Source organism: Cryptomeria japonica, chromosome 10 (genome assembly GCF_030272615.1).
Source record: "Cryptomeria japonica chromosome 10, Sugi_1.0, whole genome shotgun sequence".
NCBI classification, from domain to species: domain Eukaryota; kingdom Viridiplantae; phylum Streptophyta; class Pinopsida; order Cupressales; family Cupressaceae; genus Cryptomeria; species Cryptomeria japonica.
In genome coordinates this window covers 775,769,646-775,791,960 of record NC_081414.1, presented here as the reverse complement: position 1 = coordinate 775,791,960, position 22,315 = coordinate 775,769,646, and the positions used below count along the sequence as shown (strand labels likewise).

At 34.3% G+C, this 22,315-nt stretch overlaps 1 protein-coding gene across 2 annotated transcripts; it reads right to left on the bottom strand.

Moving 5' to 3' along the window:
* Window positions 1-9,885: 9,885 nt before the first annotated feature.
* Window positions 9,886-13,155, bottom strand: LOC131076082 (UPF0481 protein At3g47200-like). 2 transcript variants are annotated; one of them, XM_058013125.2, is made up of 3 exons: window positions 13,060-13,155; window positions 12,619-12,733; window positions 9,886-11,607 (listed from the first exon to the last, which is right to left on the bottom strand). In XM_058013125.2, the coding sequence occupies exon 3, from the start codon at window positions 11,477-11,479 to the stop codon at window positions 9,887-9,889; it is 1,593 nt and encodes a 530-aa protein (XP_057869108.2). In that variant the 5' UTR covers window positions 11,480-11,607; window positions 12,619-12,733; window positions 13,060-13,155; the 3' UTR covers window position 9,886. The 2 variants fall into 2 exon arrangements, with proteins under 2 accessions (XP_057869108.2, XP_057869109.2); XM_058013126.2 differs by having other exon boundaries at window positions 9,886-11,590.
* Between the last annotated feature and the right edge of the window lie 9,160 nt (window positions 13,156-22,315).

Sequence of the window (22,315 nt, the reverse complement as noted above, 5' to 3'; positions counted from 1 at the left end):
ATCAAAATTTTAGCTCAAGGGTATGTAATAACAATTAGGTATCACAAAGGTTTGACAAATCAAATGTGCAATTTTATTACTCCAAGAAGTATGGTCATTAAGCAAATGAATGTCGAAAAAAACAAGTTGATATGAATAAGCAAAATGCAATTTTTTCTAAGTGGTTTCGAAACATTATTCATTACATGCCATGTAGCTCAAGAAAGTTCAAATAATATTTGGTTTCTAGACAGTGGTTGTAGTAATCATATGACTAGAAATGAGGATTTGTTTGAGAATTTGGATACTTCAATCAAATTTGAAATCAAATTGGGTAATGATAATATTGTTGAAGTAATGGGCAAAGGTGCAATTAATGTGATAACTAAACTTGGTAAGAAGACTATTCCTTATGTTTATTTTGTACCTAGTTTGAAGCATAATCTTATAAGTGTGGGACAAGCTATTGAAAAGGGCTATAGAGTTGTTTTTGAGAATAATGTTTGTACTATATTTGATATTTCTACAAGTATCATGGTGATTGCAAAGGTTGAGATGACAAATAATAGAATTTTCCCACTTCGCATGGAAAGTGAAATGATGGAGGAGATGGAAGCAAGTTTCAAGGCAACAAGTCAAGATCAAGCATGGGTATGGCATTTGACATATGGCCATCTAAATTTCAAAGGATTGTGTTTGTTGCAAAGAAAGGAAATGCTAAGAGGTTTACCCCCTATTGAAGCACAATTAAGTTCATGTGAAAGTTGTATTTTGGCTAGGCAACATAGACAGAGTTTTCCAAAAGGAGTGTTATATAGAGCTTGGGTACCTTTAGAAATTGTGCATACAAATTTATGTGGTCCAATGAAAACACCATCATTAGGGAGGATTATTTATTTTCTAACATTCATTGATGATTTTAATAGGAAACATGGGTTTATTTTCTTAACTATAAATCTGAGACATCTGGAAATTTTAAGGAGTTCAAAGCATTAGTTGAGAAACAAAATGGCCTGTCCATCAAAATATTAAGATCAGATAGAGGAGGTGAATACAAGTCAAATGAGTTTTTGGATTATTACAGTTATCATGGAATAGGGAAGCAATTTACTACAAATTACACACCTCAGCAAAATGGTGTTGCAAAATGGAAGAACTAGACAATAATGGAGATGGCAAGGAGCATGTTGAAAGGCAAGAATCTACCTAATGAGTATTGGGCTGAAGCAATAGCTCGTGCAGTTTATATATTGAATAGGAGTCGAACAAAGATTGTTAGGGACATGATTCCTCAACATGCATGGAGTGGTAAGCATCATAGTGTTTCTCATTTCAGAATATTTGGTTGTATTGCATATGCACATTTACCTAAGGAAACAAGAAGCAAATTAGGTGATAAGAATGAAAAATGCATCTTTATTGGCTATGATGAATACTCCAAGGCATATAAGTTGTTTAATCCTATAACCAAGAAAGTCATTGTAAGTAGAGTTGTTGTGTTCAAAGAAGAAGAATCATGAGATGGAAATATAGACAAGACAATTACAGGTGTAATAACAATAAACAATTATGAACAAGGAGAACAAGGAGAACAATCGCATGAACCAGGAGGAAGTCCATCAAGAATCCCACAAGGAGAAAACTCATCAAGGCAAGTTGAGCAAGGAAAATCATCAAGTCCACAAGTAAGTAATGATTCAAGTCCTACAATTGAATCTTTAAAACCAAGACTAAAAGGAAAGAAGATTAGAAGTTTGCAAGAAATTTATGATCAAGGAGATAGGATAGATATGCAATCAAATTTATCTTTATTTGCTCAAGATCCCATATATTTTGAAGATGCAATTAAAGAATAACATTGGATTAATGAAATGAATGATGAAATAAAGTCTATTGTGAAAAATGATACATGGGAAATAGTTGATTTGCTTAAGAACAAAGAATGCATAGGTGTGAAATGGGTTTATAAAACTAAGTATAATGCAAATGGTGAAGTTGATAAATATAAGGAAAGGTTAGTAGCTAAGGGATTTGCACAAGAATATGGAGTTCATTATAATGAAACATTTGCACCTGTTGCTAGACTTGATACTATTAGAATGGTACTAGCTATTGCAGCTCAAAACAATTGGAAAGTCTACCAAATGGAAGTGAAATCAACTTTTTTGAATGGATATTTAGAATAAGAAGTCTATGTTCAACAACCACCAAGATATCAAATAAAAGGACATGAAGACAAGGTATACAGGTTGAAGAGGGCACTTTATGGGTTGAAGCAGGCACCAAGAGCATCGTATAGCAGAATAGATTCATACATGATAAAGAATGGATTTAGCAGAAGTACTATTGAGCCCACTCTTTACATCAAAGTCAATGAGCAAGGTCAGATTTTAATTGCTTTTCTTATGTTGATGACTTTATTTTTACTCGAAATCTTTCTATAGACATTTTTAAATCTACAATGAAGAAAGAATTTGAGATGACAGATTTGAGTTTAATGAAATATTTTCTTGGTATTGAAGTCACACAAAATGATAAGGGCATTTTCATTTGTCAAAGTAAATATGCAAAAGATGTTTTGAAAAGATTTAGAATGATAAATTGCAATCCAGTTTCTACTTCCGTGCCAATAGGGACAAAACTAAGTAGAGAAGATAATGAGATAGATTTTGATTCAACTATATTCCGAAAATCGATTGGTAGTTTGATGTATCTCACAGCAACTAGGACGGATATAATGTATGGAGTTAGTTTGATTTCTAGATTCATGGATTCACCAAAGATCTCACATTGGCAAAAAGAAAAAAGGTTATTGAGGTACATTACAAAAACTATGAATCATGGAATATTGTATTCCACCTCAAATAATTTTTAGTTGATTGGATATACTGATAGTGATTTTGCAAGAAGTATTGATGATAGAAAAAGTACATCTAGATATGCATTTCATCTTGGAACAGGTGTTGTAGCATGGGCATCAAAGAAGTAGCCAATAGTCACGATTTCATCAACAAAAGCAGAGTATGTAGCAGGTACATCAGCAACATGTCAAGAAGTATGGATGCGGAGAATCTTGAAGGATCTAATGCATGAGCAAGAGGAGCCTACTACAATCTATTGTGACAACAAGTCCACCATTGCATTATCAAAGAACCATGTTTTTTACAAGAGGACAAAGCACATTGACACCAAATATCACTTCTTGGTATTGAAGTCACACAAAATGATAAGGGCATTTTCATTTGTCAAAGTAAATATACAAAAGATGTTTTGAAAATATTTAGAATGATAAATTATAGTCTAGTTTCTACACCTGTGGCAATAGGGACAAAACTAAGTAGAAAAGATAATGAGATAGATTTTGATTCAACTCTATTTCGAAAATCGGTTGGTAGTTTGATGTATCTCACAGCAACTAGGATGGATATAATGTATGGAGTTAGTTTGATTTCTAGATTCATGGAATCACCAAAGATCTCACATTGGCAAGTAGGAAAAAGGTTATTGAGGTACATTTCAATAACTATGAATCATGGAATATTGTATTCCACCTTAGATAATTTTTAGTTGATTGGATATACTCATAGTGATTTTGTAGGAAGTATTGATGATATAAAAAGTACATCTGGATATGTATTTCATCTTGGAACAAGTGTTGTACCATGGACATGAAAGAAGCAGCCAATAGTCATGATTTCATCAACAGAAGCAAAGTATGTAGCAGGTACATCAGCAGCATGTCAAGCAATATGGATGCAGAGAATCTTGAAGGATCTAATGCATGAGAAAGAGGAGACTACTACAATCTATTGTGACAACAAGTCCACCATTGCATTATCAAAGAACCATGCTTTTCACAAGAGGAAAAAGCACATTGACACCAAACCAAATATCACTTCATTCGAGAGTTGGTCAACAATGGACAAATCATCCTACAACATTGCAGATCAAAGGAGCAGCTTGCAAACATATTCACAAAGGCCTTGGCACAAAAACAATTTGAATATTTAAGAAATCTTTTAAGTATTGTAAATATTGATGTAGTTAGTGCTAGAAATTAAGAGGGAGTGTTAGAAGGTTCTAAAAATTTCTGATAATTTCTATCACCGTAAATCAGCAGTTGAACTCTTAGTTATTTCATGCATAGTTATTCATGCAATCTTCAGTTTTCATATATCAAATCTATATGTATCTCCTGAATTTGTGTAAGTCGACACGTTTCTAGAATTTTCCATATATTTCTAAGTTTCTCTATAAAAAGAGGCAATGTAAATATGTTTTATGTAATGCAATAAAGAAAAAATCAGCTTATCTTGTTAGTGTCGTAGCACATTTTCATTGTTTGTTTTTTTGTTTTGGTTTATTATTCTATTTTTCTATGCCTCTGCCCACCTCACATGTAATAATGAAAAATTGTAAGTCAATCATACAATATTCTGCTCAGACACCTCAAAATTTTGCAGAGGCAAATGCCCACGGATTGGTAGTGGAAATACACACATCCAATTTATGTAATTTATAGTAGAATTACACGTCATACCTTCCTTTTATTCTCTGTAGTAGCTCAATTTTAATTTAATAGGAAATTCCAAATTCTCAGGCCTATTTTGCTTTCTCTTTTGACTACTTTAATAAAGATTATGCCAGAGTCATCAAGAAAAGACAGAAGCAGTTCATTCTCCTTCAATGGTTTTTCCATGGGTTATTCAAATAAATTCGCAACTCATACAACCTGTGCTTCCCATTAACCTATCACTGAAATACTTGTCAACATTCTTTCATCCTTGAGTACTACTATGATTAGGCCGAATGGGATAATTCTCCATCACTTTCATTCTTTCTTTAATGTTAAATTTAATGAAAAAGAAGATGTAAAATAACCAATGCATAGGAAAATAAGAAATACATAGGAATTAGGTGATGTTATAAAGGATCACTCTCTCAGAGATAGATTTTTAAAAAAATTTGATTCCAACTTTGAAATGGTTGAGTGGGCAGAGTAAATTTTTGAATATGTGTTTATTATCAAGTTAGACTTTTATAAGTCATACTATTGCATTATATGGTCTTTTATTTTTAACATGTTACATTAGTTGGGATTTGGTCTTATCATTCTTTGATTAAATTTGAATGTTTTTCATAGATGCTAGTGCAAGGCGGGCAATAATTGACTCTCTTATCTAAATTAACTATGTAAAATCCATCAATCAAGGTCTCCCCATTATTCCCTTTCTATATGTGCTTGCGATTGATGCTCTTGGATACCTCTTCCAACATGTACAACCTTACCCCTCTCTCCTCTATGTTAAGTTCCTCAACCCCACTTCATTGGTGGTGGCAATGTTTGTTTAAAATTCATTAGATGAAGTAACTCACACATTGGATATATTGGACCTTTTCATGTTGTCCCCCCCGTGGATTATTGATGAATAGAAAGAGGTTAAACATGGCCCCATTACTAGGTATCTTCATTTCCTATTCAATGATGATGTTTCTTTGAAAGACACATTGAGGTGGCTTCTCGAAATATTGAAAGAAAAATCATGAACTAGACTAATTGAATTTTATGTATGGTTAATCACAATTAGATTTCCAACAAAATTAGATAAACAGAAACCATGTGAATATCTCATCATGTTCTCTTCCCTTAAAAACTAGTACGATCAATTAAATCCACTTATAAGAAGCTTATGTGGGCTAAGTGGGGGAATAAAATGGGTATACCAACCACTTTATATCTGCATTATATTCAATAAAAAAATAAAGGAGACTCGGAATACTATATGCTTTATAACAAGGTTGAGTTTAATAGATAAATAAATAGTTACATCTTCGGATGTTGAGGCACAATATGAAAACCTAACTTGTTTTTACATCCATTTTGCTAATGTTGGTAACCATTAGACCATTAAAATAGAATGAAAATATTATTTTAGCACTACTCTTTAAAGCTGATGTCTTGGTCCTCTTTAATAGCTTCTAGAAAGCATGACAATATATATCTCATAAAGGTTGACTTGGTCTAATCAAACATTAAGTTATTGTCCAAAAAATTTCACCTCCTTGATTTATTGAAACAATTGCATCCAATGAGATCACAAACCTCTTGGTATTTGTATTTTTACAGGAATGCACATATATAAAAGGGAATTTATATCTTTTGTGACAAGTTGGATCTTTCTAGATTCAAATGGAAAACACAATGATAGTTAAATTATCAATTCCATCTTAGTTATTATGACAAACAATCAATAGGAATTCAATATACGGCTCCTTCTTCTCCATGTTATATCAAAGTAATTTATGAATTATTTTAGATGGTATAATGGTTGTTTCATCATATTCATACCCCTCAAAATACAATTATAGATATCTGTTTCAATCTATTTTCCTTGACAATCCTTTGAAGTCTAGAGGCCTAGAACACATGTCATTCCCTACAACATGCGAAGCAAAAGATCTCTATCATCATCTACATCCCCATCCTCTCTTGTGGCATCACGATCCATAGAAACCCTATCCCATCCTCCTCGGCTCTCACTTTCCATTATTTGATATAGGCCATATGTAAGTTTCCAATGAGATTTTTTTTCTTTAAATTATGTCTAACAAATCTAGTTATCATTATTTACACATTGAAAAAATATGTTACAATTGTATTAGGTTAAACTATGTTGGTTGTACATAAGGGATTTATTAAAAAGAAATTAATCCTAGTAAAAAATAATTGACAAAACTTTATCAAAAAATTCAAAAAAATATCTTGATTGAACTTCAATGATACACATGCATATTTTGGTTGCCAATACACATTTTTTAGAAGGTCACTTTTGTATATACTATGTATCCAAATTGAAATTTTTCATGTAGGTATCATAATAAATTCATATTTTAAAAGTATAAATAAAATTGTATATTTCATATTTTTACACTATATTGATATTCTATGTGTAAGTGCTTTATTGGTTTATCCTAAATATAACAAACCTTGATTTTCCTAGAAAATGCTTCCACATTTTGACTAAAGGATGGAGCCATTATCATCAAAGTTCAATTTCCTAGAGCTTATGATAGTATTGAATGGACATTTATTATTAAAAATATTTAATCTTTTGTACTTAACCATTAATTCCTTTGCTCAAATCGAATGTTATTTATGTATTCTACAACTTATCTCATCTTCAATGATAAACAATCCTCTTCATTTGGGTTATTTAGATTCATCAACCTAAAATTGTCTCTTACTCTAGCTATTTATATTCTTGTAGAAAAAGGTTTTAGCTTTTTGTTAGCAATGTACTTTCCCAATAGAGGACAAGATATTTTCCTTCCCAACACAAATCTCTATCTTTTTATTAGAAACTTTATTGATTATTCATTTTGCAATCTCCTAGAGTAGAGAGTTATGTAGTGAAATCCTTGTAGTTTCTAAATATCTTTTGCCTTGACTTTGGCTCTAGGATACAATGATAAACGTATAAATGTTATCATCAATTACACTTATCAAATCCTCCCTAACTCGACTATTTTTCCTAGAAATTATTTGATAAAAAAAAATATTCATTGTTTTTGTATTCATTTTGATTTTTAATACTCATTTTCAACATTTTGATAGTCTAATTCATCTTACATTAAAAATAAATTGTAATTATAGATTTTAAAACATCTTATCCTTATGGTTAAGTTTAAATTATGTTTCAAAGTTCTTGCTACCACCAATGTGTAATGGTCTTCCTACTTGGTTCCTTTAAAGTTTACATATATTAATCAATCATTTTGTTTAGGCCTCTTCTAATTAGGGATAATGATTGTGTGGAGTTACTTGTGATTTTGTTATCTTTAACATAACTTCATTAAACTTGGCCTTATTGATACTCACAAAAAGGTTTGGACTTGTGTGGAAGTTACATTATTAAATCCTTAAAGAGCAATTGAGCCTAGAAAATTCCTCTTTAACACTATATTAATTTTGAAACTATACATGGTAGATAGGCCTAGAAAGGTCTAGGCTTTCACTACATTCTCAATATAAAAGGATCCTATGCAAGCTCAAGGAATTTTTTCCATAAGTATCTAAAAGTCTTGAGAAGCTATTAAGCCTTCGCATACATAGACTGATAGTGATTTCAAGATTAATATTTTCATAAACTAGTATTTTCTTTGGTGGTCGCATATGATCGCATTCCATGATAGAATTCTTTCTAAATTATTTTATGCTTACACTTGAAATTTTTTCAAAACATCTGTTTCATATAAATAAGACCTCTTTTCCATATCCATTAATTGTTGGTCACCTTGGCCAAAATTTAAAGCTAAATATAAATATAGAAATCAAGAGTTTGAAGACCCTTCTAAACCATTATGAAATCTAATCCTCTTTAGATGAGTCATAATAGTTGAAGTTGTAGAAGGTTTTGGTTGAAATATTGGGAATGGTATCCAAACACTCCTTTATAGAATAAAATTCATTTTTAAGGCTACTCATGGCTCTTTCCTCACCTACCAACATTTTTAAAACTCATTGCAAAGTGGAGTCTCAAATCGATTGATACTCAATGACATCAAGTATGTTTCAAATAATTTGGGCTATCATGTGAAGCCCAAACTGGTTCATTTTTCTTGGCATCTCCCTTACTAAATTCTACTTATTGAATCTTAGATTATACACTTGATTGTCTCTAACCCACTCTATCCTTTGTGTGGATGTTTAGACATAATATTCGAGTGTTATCCATGTTGGAGAGGTATGTGGACCTAGATTAATGGGTTTCTTCAAACACTTTTTGTCAAAACTTTTATCCTATCCTATGATTATTTTAGCTCACTAACCTAGAATGCCTTTGCAGTTTCTCCAAATTTGGCATGCTTTCAAAGTAGAGCTTATATCTACTTGATGGAAAAAAGGAATACTACTTTTTTTTTTCAGTTGTAATGGATGTTCATTTTTTCATCTATATCATTCAATCATCATATGTTGCAATGGTATGTTATAGATTCAATTCAAATTTGATAGAATTGCTTTGAAAGTTTCCCAATTGTAGATTCTTATTGGGCATTAGGCTAGTATTTTGTGTACTATTTCCCATGTTTCACTTACACGTACTAGCAGATATGCCTTCTCTCTACATAGGCATTGTCATGACTATAACCATACTATTTCCTTCAGATGTGGATCCCATATGTCCCCTAAGCATAGATGTCATGGCTAGTCTCCACCATGTGGTTATTCTACTTCTTTGTGTGATAGTGGCATCCTTTTGACTATTATGAAAGTAGGAAGTTTGCTTGGTTCAATGTAACACTTTCTCTTATTTTCACAACTCCAATTGATCATGAAATAGAATAAGATAAATAGGACATAATCAAAGGTTATAAGTCTATCCTTGATTGTTTGGATCTTCCAAATTGTCAAATGAATCCACTTACCATAACCCTCCTCCTCCCATTCGAATAGTTTTAGCTCCATAATAGCATGAGTACTTTACTTATATTTGTGATATTTTGCATCAACTTTTGAAAGTATAATTTCATTCCTCTATTTTCTAAGAGTGGTTTTCTTTTACCACATCAATTACATGCCTTCTTTTCAACTACTTTTACTAAATCACAATATATATCACTATATAATATTATTTTTTTATACAATATTTTAAAAGTTCCCTATATTCATATGTATATAACATTGACTTCGAAGCAAACACCCTATGCAGTAAATAGACATAATAAAATATATGTAGAAACCAAGATTGATTTGAAATTGCATAAAGTCGTCAATATACATAATAAAAGTGCGGAAAACCAAACAGACTTATTCAGTGGACTCGTGCTACCGTGGAACCTAAAAGAGTCCACCCTACATCACAGGGTGGAGAAAAAACTAAACTAGAGCTGGCAGGGTGAGCTTCATTCAAGAATTGTTTTGACTTTTTATATATTTTTGGAATATTGGGAAAAGAGTGGGTAGACCAGCCGCTAAAACAAGTAGGATTGCCCAAAACATAGATACGTTCTTGACAAACTTGGGATTTTTCTTCATCCACTTTTTCAATTTTACCATGTGCCGGTCATTATACCAGCCATTCAGATCAAATTTTACCTTCACAAATGGGTCTTCATCAATATCCTGCAAGTTAAGTCCTTTGCAAAGCTCATTGAACAGATCGGTCACTTCATCATCGGTCCCCATGGAGCTCTGAATAACCCCTGCTCTCCTCAGCACGGCAACGTCCTCCTCTCCTTCAATTAAGGTATTCATCAGCAATACATAGTATGAAATATGTTTGGCACTTTCTGGCCGGCATGCCTCCATGGCCATCAGATTCCTGAAGATCATCTCGGAAGAATCTGTGATAAAAACCGTGGGCAGAGAAAGAGCCCTCTTATTCTTATCAAAAGATAGTTTTTCTTTTGATGGGACTCCATAGTAAGGCACGAACTTCATACCTGAATTAAACAGCTCAGAAGCCGAAGACTTTATAAATGCTTTGAGGAACCGCTCATCATCATGTTTTTCCTCGGTCTCTTTTTGTTTTTTATCACCCTGAGTTTGCAGTTGATCTCCTTCCTGAGGTTTGCCCATACAATTTTTAATTGAAATGCAAATAGCAGAAGAATCCTTTTTAGCTTCTTGTTGGGGTTTATCCTTTTGACCCCGAGCTAGGTATTCTTCTGTCACAAAGCTGTGGAACAATCCTAGCATGTGATTGTATTTCTCCAGATCTTTATCTTCTTCAATCCAATCTGGTGTTTCCTTGCGAAACCCCCTGGCTAGGAAAGGGTGAACTATTAAAGTTATTTCACGAAGCATTCTGTACAATTCTCTCGCAGCATTCTGAGGTGGATCCATCTCCAATTGCAATAGCTTTACCAGAACCACAATGGGGATCTGATTTTCCATCATGAAGAAATCACCCAAGATATCAAATTGGCAAGATCTGATCCTGTTCTTGTTGTAAATGGGATCAGAATCCTCCTCAGCATCTGAAGGAGGAGGAAAGCCAGGCTTATGTTTTTTCTCTTCTGGCCGTGTCAGAACTCTGAGAATTTCAAGAATAAAGCAGCCATCCAGAAGGCAAGTCCAAACAACAGTATCATCCGCGGCATCTGTTTCTTCTTCGTAGCAGCTTGTTATGCGAGAGATGCAGGATTCTTTATTAAACACATCAAATAAGGAAGTTTGCTTTTGTGGTGGAAGCCTTTGCCACATTTTCAGAAGGGCGTCCACTTTGCGACGGTCCATCTCAGACAACTCCTTAGTGGGTTGATGATTGAAAAGGCCCAAGGATACAACACGAGGTGTATAGGCTGCAGTATTTAAATCTCTGAGAAACATGGGAATTCTGTAAATGCAAACAGTGCCGAAAGACTCTCTCATCTTTTTTCTACTCCAAGCTCCCTCTGTGTATCTGTACTTCACTTCTTCCACCCATGCTGATTCACTTCCTTTGTCCCTCATGCCTGTCTCTTTCAGAGTTGCTGACTCACCTCCTTTCTCGCTCATCGTTGTCTCCTCCACAATTGCTGAATCTCAATACCCGATGTGAAAATCCTTCATCCCTTTCTCAGATTTGCCCTGTTTCTTGAAACGTGTAGAATTTGCTCTGATCTCTTTCTGTGGAAAATTCACGACTTTCAACAAGTAAAACACCATTAAATGTAGTAATATATGATATTTTTTAAATGATTAAGAATAAAATATCATTTGTAAAGCAATATTATACATGTTTTAAGAAAATAGTTGGAAAGAAGTCATACGGGGCTAAACTCTGGAGCATAAAAGCACAGAAATGTATAGAACGTCCCTGGACAGGTAAAACAGTAGCAAGAGAGGCAGGGAGAAGGATCCCAATACTTGAGTTACCCCATACATTAACCAAGTCTAGAGTGTTGATGGAATGTCACCTTAGTTATTTTTGTTTAAACTAACCTTAGGTAAATTATAATAGTGGTTCTGTTCATTTTTAAAAATAAAAAATAACTGTATCTCACGGTCTTGTCTACACCTTTCTATTAGATGTCAAGATTTTAAGATGGTCTAAAATTCATTTGTTAGGCTTATTAAATCTGTAAAAATTACGTTATCTAATAATCTTTTATTTTTGCAGGGAAATAAGTCTGAATATATCTGTCTTTATATAACAATTTAAAATATTTTGAGTAAGCATATATAAATCACAACTCACTTTAAGCTAATGCTTTTCAAAGGTTTGAATTTTAATGAATGGTCTTATATCATATACCATCATTCTCACCAATTTTACTCATTCAATTGAATTACGACCCTTTATAATAATTTTATTTTGAAACATATACCTTAGAGCTGTTAGACAATTTTAAAAGCTAATTTTTTTTTTAACAAAAACAAGAAAACAAAATTGATTTGTTAATTTTGATATGGAATGAATTCAACAAAATTCCAAGGTTTGGGTAGTGAAATTCAATTCAATTAACCTACTTCAATCAGAAACCATTTTGGTTTGCTATCTCATAAATAGAGATCACAGCAATGCAGACATTCTCAATACATAAACAAAACAAATATATGCTACATCCAACAACTTTGAATTCTAGAAGCAAGTCGATGCCTAAAGAAGATAATCACAACTGAAATAAAAAATAAAATCACGAAGGCGAATCTACCATTGGCGAAAGCTGTCCATTTAGGGTTTGATTTTGCAATGGAGTTTGTATCAAAACATTTCACTGAACTTTGTGGGCCATGCCTCAAATCAGTATTTTTTTGTTATAAACAGCCCTGCGTGGGATCAGTTGAAATCAGCCAGAAAGGAATTAACAAACATAATTAAAACCCAAAATATCACTGCCGCTATATAATATAAAACCATACCAACCATATAACTTCATATAACAATCTATCTTTCTGAAGATGAATTTGTAAAAATGTAAATTAATTATGTCTTTAAACCATTAATACTGATCTTGTGATTGTTGTAAATATTGATTATCACACAATGAAAGTTAATGTTATAGTATGGTATAGTCTTACGGAGGAAATAGAAATAATACCAGAAGTAATGAAATACTTAGAAAAAATATGAAGAGAAAAACTGTGAATCCCACCTTTACTTCTCCCAAATTTTTGGTGCAGGAGACGCCCATTGATTAGCAATGGAAAGACACGCAATCAATTTATATGATTTCAAGGCAGAATTACACGTCACATGTCCAAGCAATCCCCACATACTATCTTTTACTTATTTATTTTGATCCCCACAAACTACTTTGATTAAAGATTATGCCAAAGGAAATCTACACCTGTTAAGCCTTTTTCTTCAATCAAAGATTATGCTAAATCGACGGAGGAATTCTGCGGATTTTTCCACGAAGCATTGGAGAACTGGACATTTTTTTCCATATTTTCTTTAATGTGAAAAAATATTCTGGAACAAAACTTTTTAAATCTGTATTTTCTGGACAAAATGAAAATAAATAATTGTGGCGAGGCAATAATCATGGCGAAACTTACTCAAATTTATAAAGGAGAGGATTGAGACCATGAAGGAGAACAGAAAAAGTGCTTTAAATGTAAATTCGAAATAAAGATTTATATTTGAATTTGTTCCTTTTACATCGAAGGGTATAATTTTTAGATGGTTTTTTATAAAGTTTTTTGAATTATTTAATTTCATTGAAAAATAGAGGTCCATAAATTCTAATATATTTAATTTTTAATCTTTTGTATTGTTTTGAGAGTATTTTTGATGAATTTAATTATGACAAATCTTTAATTCTTATTAAAAGTTTGTTTGTTAATATTCATCTTTAAATTAAAATGAATAAAACATGAAGTAATGATGGAAAATCAACAAACATATAATTAAAAATAAATAAATAAATTGAAGGACATTAGCAAACGTAGTATCATTTTTAGAAAGGATTAACTTCAAATTGTATCCTAAAGCAATGTATAAATCTACCAAACTTGATACGTATTTAAGAACAGGGATTTCTCACTTAAATTTGTTTTTGTTTTTTGAAATCTTATAGTTATCACAAAGTAAGACATATACCATATCTCCCACAAATCACTTCCATGGTAGACATGACATGATAAAAATAAGAAAAATACATAAATAGAAAATAAAATGGGATTATACATTATTGTTTACTGGGTATTTAAAAGGAGTCTTTGGGAAGAATTGGCAGTATACCTCGCAAGCAAAGATTTCTAGAGAGAAAAGAAGACCACTACCAAGCAGAGGATTTATAAGGTGGTTAAGCAGATTGCAGAAGTTAAGCACTGGTTAAAAGAGCGTGCATCATAACAAAGTTGTAGGATTTTTGCTAGTTTGAAAGGAAGAAATCGTCAGTTAAAAGGATGATTTCGGCTTCAAAGAAAATCACTATTTGAAAAAAAAAAAATGTTCCAGTGACAGTTCATCCCATGCGGTAGATAGTGTGAATGCAGTAGTAGGAGTGATCTCCACCAAATAAGAAAGGAGGAATCATAGTTTTGTTGTTGGAGATCTAGTTGTACATAGAGAGTAAAAATTTCCAAACTAAGAAAAGGAGTCGCTGCTTGGAAGATTGCTATTGAAAGAAAATAAAGTGTTTGATGAAGACGATCACATGGAAAATTTAGTCCATTCAAGGACAAATAGTAGCTACCAAAGAATATCATATTTGATTTGAAAACTATATAAGATTACTAGTATTTTAGAAGCTATAAGTATTTCAAGATTGTTGTCGTTAAGGGATAAAAAGAGAGATCTTCCAAAGTAGAATGGCTTCTAGAGGCTATCATCGTTCAGGGGGGGGAGGGGGCGGGGGGATTCTAAACTCTCTTGGTGGCAGGACGGTAGACTTTCGAACCCTTGGCGAACTGGCAAGAGTTTCCATAACCAAAATAATCTCAGCAATGTCGTTCAGCTTTCTAGAGTAAATATCCTTGGACCTAATGGTCACCCGTGTAATGTAGTCTCTCAGAATAGCTTCAATGATCTTGCTTCTTGGGCAAGTAGGATGGCAACCGGACCAAACAAAATCCCGCTTCCAGTTAAGGGCTACACATGGTCAGCCAAAAGGTTTGATAGAAATATTGGGGCCTTTCCTTCAGTAGTGCAAATCACTTTGAAGGACTTTGGAAGACCCCTACAAAACTCTTTCATAGACAAGCAAGTCTTGGTAGGATCCAGAGAGATAGGATTGCAGGTAGGTTGGAAAAGCTTTCCTCATTTGAATTCTGCTCCTATAAGCTCAATACCTCTTCACATTGTTCGAAAGAGGAAAGGATTAAGAAATAAACTATTTTTTATCCCATCATTTGCATTGAACCCCAAGATAGGGCATTTCAAAGAGAATGCCTTTTTTTCTAAGTGGTGTGGGATTGGAGGTAGTAGCCAATAGATCATGGAAAAGTGGTCTTCTTCCTTCTTTGGTATGGTCTCTATTCATCCCATGCAAAATGACTTCTTCTTCATTGAATGCATTGATTCTAGTCTAAAGGATAGTATTCTCAATGGTAGCCCCATCTTCTATCTTGGTTCAACCTTCTACTTTATTGACTGGAAGTCGAGTTTTGACCCTATTTCTCATAAGATAAAGAAAATTCCCCAGTTTGGCTCTCCTTAGAGGGACTGCCCTTGGAGTTTTGGTGTTCGAAAGTGCTCTTTAAAATTGGCGATGGACTAGGCTTCCTAGTGGGGATTGAAGAGGATTTTTTGAATGGGTTGAAAGGGGATGTTGCTAACATCTATGTTGAAACGAATTTGGAACGAGGCTTCTATGGAGAGATGGAAACAGAGAGTTAAGAGATTGGTTGCAGAAATTCCATGCAAATGCATTCTTAGAAATCAGATAGTTAATGGGAATTTTGTGCAATGTTTAAGGGGCTCATTATTCTAGTCAAGAGAGAAAATGCAACATTTTTCTCTTCATGGCAACTCACAGCAAGTTCCTGTTGTGGAATCCCAAATACAGGACATTGCCTTCGTTCCATAGGATTTTCAAGGGAAAGATGTACCAGAGAAGATCCAATTTCAAAACCCTATGGGGAATCCAAAAGATAAGTAGGTTGGCTACTTCTTCTCCCTTTGATCTCTACATGTTCTTTGAGGATCTTCACCTAATTCTCTCTCCTAAAATAAAGTTAAACACCAAAAACACTTCAAGAAGACTTTTTGGTCAGAAAAAGAACCCTATCTTAAAATGGGGAGAGTTTAATGTCTGTATTCAGAAACCCAGAAAGGTTTCCAAAAAAGGAATCGAGTTAGAAATCAGAAGTATAAGGGGAGCTCTTCCCTAGCAGCTACTTATAAGGAGAACACTTATCATTATCCAATCTTCTATCAGAGGCAGAGATTCTCAAAAAATATATTATTCAAGAGTTTAATGCAACCAAAGATTCTTTTTCTAAAATCTAGAGGCTTCCCCCATTCTGGAGGTTCAGCAGGAGGAGTACAAAGCTTCTCATTCTGACTCATATCATACCTCCCCAAAACTGCAAAAGCTTGTTAGTCTTTCTTCAAAATCTCCAAATCCCTTTATGGTCTCCCCACGACCCATGTGGGCTTCTTGTATTGCTATAAACCTAGATGCAAACACTCAACATCTTCTTAATGACTTTATTAATGAAGAAGAGGGCCCGAAGCTGGCCATTGAGACCCCACTTACTGCCATATATTCCAAAATCAATGAGAAAAGGAAGCTGGTAATTGAGCAAATGATAGATGGAAAGGAAAAGCCGAATTATGGCTTTACTTCTCCTAAGAGAGGCATGAAATTAGTCAATGAGCAGTTAGTTAAAGACGGAGAGAATGAGATTCAAACCAAGCTCACTGGCATGTGGAAAGTAGGGAAGGGATCTCCCCTTCTTGAACATCAATGAAAATATTATCATGGAAGGTTATGGGCCTTAATGCCCCTAACATACAACAGGTGGTAAAGAGAAGAATTCTCTTGATCAACGTCGATATCACTTGTCTCCAAGAATCAAAACTAGACTACCAATAGGCAGAGTCTTTTGGTGCAGGATTAGGATACCAATTCCAAGCTTCGCGGCAGGTTGCAATGTCAGCAGATGGTGCCTCAGGAGGTCTTTTGATAGTTTGGAAACCTTCCTTTGTCTAGATAGAGAGTGGCCTCTTCTACAAATTGATTACTTGTGAATGTTTTTCTCCTCCAATCTAATGTCTCCTTCTTTCTCAATGTCTATGGACCTCCATCCCCTTCTTGTAGATGTAATCTTTGGATCGCTCTAGATTGGGTGATCTCCAAACATCAAGATCAAAATATTTTTATTGGAGAGGATTTTAATGCCATTAGAGGCTTGGGAGATAAAAGGGGTGGTATCAAAAAAATTGATATATCACAACACAACTTTAATGATTGGATAGAAAAAAATGGGCTTCTTGAAATTGAATTAGGAGATAGCACTTTTACCTAGAATAACAAGAGACAAGGCTTCAATAATATTGTGGAGAAAATAAATATAATTTTTTGTTTGGGGGATCTCTCTTCCTTCCCTTTCATCTTGGAGTGCTCTATTCTACCATGCTCAGGCTCTGACCACTTCTTTCTCCTTTCTCTACAAGGGGGCACAACTTGCTTGAAGCCACTCTTCAAGTTTGAGTACATGTGGATGAAAGATCCGAATTTTCTATCTTTTATTGAAAAATGGTAGAAAGAGATCAGCTTTGAGGGATTGAGGCTTTTTTGTTTTGTGTCCAAGATCAAATATATGAAAAAGAAGCTTTTACAGTGGAATGGTTCACATTTTAAAAATATATTATTTGCCAAAAATAACCTAGAATCTCAGCTTGAAGCAATGAATGACAAGATCATTAAAGAAGGTATGTCGCATGCTAACTTCTTAGAAGAAAATCAGTTGTTGAATGAGCATGAGGATATTCTATCCAAAGAAGAAATCTTTGGAAGAAGAAATCTAGAGAGAACTGGTTGCAAGCTAGGAACAAGAACACTAAGTACTTCCATAATATTACAAAAGTCTAGAGAAGCATCAACAAAATCACTAGGATGGAACTCCAAGGAAATAACTTTATTGAAGAACCTAAGGCCCTCATAATAGAAAGATGTATATTCCATGTTAAACCTCCACACTCCAAATCATCAAACCAATGTATCTCTAAAGTAAAAGAGTTATAATACACTTCAAGCTCATAGCCTTAACATGGAGTATACGTCTTTCTCTTATCTAGAGAATTTATAACACCATAATAGTATCTCTATAATAATCACCTTTTAATACTTTTATAATAAACAATACAATAGATATTCAATAATATATAATCTAGGTGCCAAAGAAAGAAAATCCATCTTCAACAAAGCAAAAGAGCTAAATAAAGCACACCATCAATGGCTCTAATTTCATCTTACATATTCAAAAAAGATTATCCTATTTTTTAAAAATAAATCTTAAGGAAAGCATTTTAATCCTTAACTTAGCCTTCAAGAAAAGATAAAAGAAAAAAACTACCTCCTTTTATTTTCATATTAGGAATAAAAACTGCACAACAAGTCTCTCTTCTAAACATAGGAGACAATCAAATTTGTTTTTATCTTTAACATGGAATCTTTGACTTTAGTCCCCTAAATCATAGGACTTCCAAAGTGGGCACCCATTTCCTAGAAAATAGGGATTACATTGTATCTTCTTTCCTACACAATAAGAAACATGCATGCCATTGATTTAGTCTACCATGTAGGATGCCACCTTTCTAAGAGGACCCACAAAGTGAACAAAATAATTAGGAAATAATCAACTTAGGACAAATAAATATGCACCAAAATAATTAGTTAAATTAATGATCAATTTTAGGACTCAAAGGTTGAGACACCTTAATCCCAACAATTTTATGCATATGTTGAAAATACATTTTTTTTGAGGAATTTTATTTAAAATACACTTTTCCATCAAGACTATTCTATGTATTCTCAATAACTTTTTGTACTTATATCCAAAGGGACGATGACACAATATTACATATCAACCCCACAAGAACTCACACAATCTGAAGTTATCTTATTTAATTTAAAATAGGTATCCTAATATAATTTGACTTCTTGATAGTTACTAATGCCCTGCAAAATGGACAAGGTTAGTCAATGATAAAGAACACAAAAGACACAAGAAAATCGTTAGTGTTAGTCAATCAAAAACTAATCTAAATAGGCATATCAAGAGAGACACTAAAAACATGAAAATATATTTAACTAAAGAAGCAAATATGATGAGGCATCTCCAAATCCCTCCTAACATGCTTTTAGCTCCTTCTCCCTTGTTCCTCTCCTCTCCAAGTTCCAAAATAGTGTAGCTCTCAGCAGTTTTTTGCACTATGGATGCTTATGGAGGATTGAGATTGTAGTATTGCTCTAAATGTAAAATAAAAAGCTAAAATACTAGATGATATTAAAATGATTGATTTTAACCCAAAATGACAAGATATTAGTTGATTATGCTAAAATGCTCTCTTAAAATGCCTATAGCTTAAATGCATACAAGTTTTCCGGATCTTGATTATGAAGAAATGGGATCTATTTATAGGAAAAATGGAGCAATGGATGGTTGAGATTGAGTAATCTCAACAAGGGTCAGGATTGAATGATTTCAAATCCATGTGAGGGCTTTCAACCCAATCCCAGGATGACAAGTGTCAATGTGAGATAGGTTGAGAGCAGAGGGAATAAGCATTTAATGCTTGACATGACCTTGGGAGTTAAAGTCAAGGTTGGTTGAATGAATAAACTCTTTATTCAAAGAATAAAGCTTTTATCCAATGGATAAACTCTTGTGCAAATGTGAAATGGATGAATATGGTCAAAACAATAAATGTTTGGGGAGACAAGTTTGAAATAACCATAAATGGTTATGTAAGAGCCATAAATGGTCATTTAAGAGCCATTAGTGGTCTTGGAAGACTTTGGGGGTTAATTTGTTGAACACACAAAGCATTAAATGCTTTTCTAAGACTTTGGAGTCTTTGAGAAGTGACTCCATTTTGCTTAGGAATGTGACAATAATTAGGGGATGGATTAGGCTAATTAGGAAGGGGTTAGAAGAATCTAGAAGGGGATTAGATTTTGCAAGTGGATTTGGTAGGTGAGGGAAAAAAGGATTTTATTAAAATAAAAACTCATTTATTTCAATAAATGTGTGCAAGTTGCATTTGTAGGAAAATGCAAGTGGGGGGGGGATAATGATTTAAATAAATATTTTATTTAATTTATTTAAAAGAGGAATAGGGGGATTTAATTAAATAAATAGATTTTATTCATTTATTTGATTGTGTATTTGATTTAATGAATTAATTAAAATAAATTAAATAATTTATTTAATTAATAGGAGAATGTTTGGAGATGAATTAATTAAATATTAATTTAATTAACTGATAGCTAGTGGATTTTTAATCAAATAAATAGAAAATATTTATTTAATTAAGCTGGAGAAATTTGTGTGACTACATTTGCCCCTCTTTGAGACGGTGCGGTTTATCGCGTCGTTTCAAAGAAAGAAAAACTGGTGTGAGAAAATGCCCCATAAAATGTAAATTTAATGGGTGGCATGCCCCTTCGAGAGATGGACCAAAAAATTTCAAAAAATCTGGCGATCTCTCGAAAAAGAATGAAAATTGGCAGGGTGTTAGAAGAAAAGAAGTTAGCCATACGGGTGAAAAATAGAAGAAAACGGGGGAAAAATGGAGAAATGGGGGCTCGAGAAGTTCATGGGGACCACGGCGGTGAGCGGGGGGAAGTTACAATGACGGTGAAGGGTATAAATGGGGTGAAAGGGATGAAAACAGGATCATTTGTGACCGCGACTAGTGTTAAACCAGAGCTTTCATAAGGACATTTGGAGGAGCGAGCAGCAGTTAGGATGCCAATACCGATAGCAGAGCATAGATTCGAGCGAGTCTAACGGTTCCAGCGCCCAGACAACTATGGACCAACAGTACGCAAATTTGAATTTTTAATTTTTAGGATTTTTTGATATGTTTTTAGCTGAGTCCTAGTCAAGTCGGAGCAAGAACGTTGGAACTTCGATTTTGGCACTTTTGCTCCATGAACTAGCGCTATTGTGCCGTAATGGCACTATTGTGCCCTAATGGCACTATTGTCCCTTTGTTTGAGTGCTTTTGATTTTCTTTAGCGCTATTGTAGGCAAGTTTAGGCGCTATTGATTAATAAGTGCTATTCAGGGTTTATTTGAGCGCTATTGAGCTTGATTAGTGCTACTGTGTAGTTTTTCTAGCGCATTTGTAGTTTGAGCGCTATGGGATAGTTGATTGAGCACTTGTGTCAGGGTTGTAGCGCTATTGTTGGGAAACTATCGCTTTTGATAGTAAAATAGCGCTATTGCTTTAAGATAAAGATATGCCCCAGTTTGGATGAAGAGAATCTCCGGATGCCAATGATGGCTGGATGGCGAGGTGAAGTGGGAGTTGTTTTGAACCATAGCAGCCTGATGAGACTTAGGTCATTTTTTTAGGATAAATGCCCGTTGAAGTCTAGGTGGCCATGATTGCTTACCTGTTGAGACCCGAAGATACTTGATTAAAGTATCTGATGATAGTCTAGGTTTAAACTTAAGAAAGTTTGAAAACAAAACAACTGATGGTGATTGATGAATGTCCATGTGCAGGAGGAGCTAGGCGTGTTGCAGTTACGCGAGCGCCATCCTGCAACATAGGGGTTGCGGGATTGATTGACCGAGGCAAAGATTGATTGCATTGCTGCAACTTGACTATATGAGGTGATGCACATGCCCGTGATTTGTATCAATCACAGTTTGATCATAGCGTTAGCAGAGCGGTGGCACAGTGAGACGTACACCTTCTATCTAGCTCAGGGGGAGATGACAGTGACCCTGGAGAATGTGTGGTGCATCCTACGGATTCCGATTCAAGGGGAGCTAGTCACATATGATAGATCTTGGGGGACTCTTGCAGTGCAGAGGATTTTTGATGAGGATGTTTTCATTGATGATGGCTCGATTGCTTGGGAGGAGATAGCCACTTTATATGAGCCTCTTCCAGCAGTTTTATCAGGTATTGTGGGAGGACTGCTTTGTCCAGATAGGCGATCACATGGTTTGGCCATGGGGTGGGGACAGGTGATCGAGATGATGGTTACCGAGGGGACCCATTTTGCATGGGGGTCGTGTGTGCTAGCACACTTGTACCAGGAGCTCCATGAGGTGATTTACTAGGAGAGGGGTTCATTAGCAGTGGGCATGACGTTACTGCATATTTGGGCCTGGGAGCACCTACCAGTGACTCGACCGGTGAGTCTGCGATTTCGTGTGGTAGATCAGCCGTACATGTTCATGTATAGCGGCATGATGAGTCAACCCCACCTGGGG

What these genes read in the sequence shown, in the direction of transcription:
- LOC131076082 (XM_058013125.2), bottom strand. Translation starts at nt 11,479, where the DNA reads ATGAGCGAGAAAGGAGGTGAGTCAGCAACTCTGAAAGAGACAGGCATG.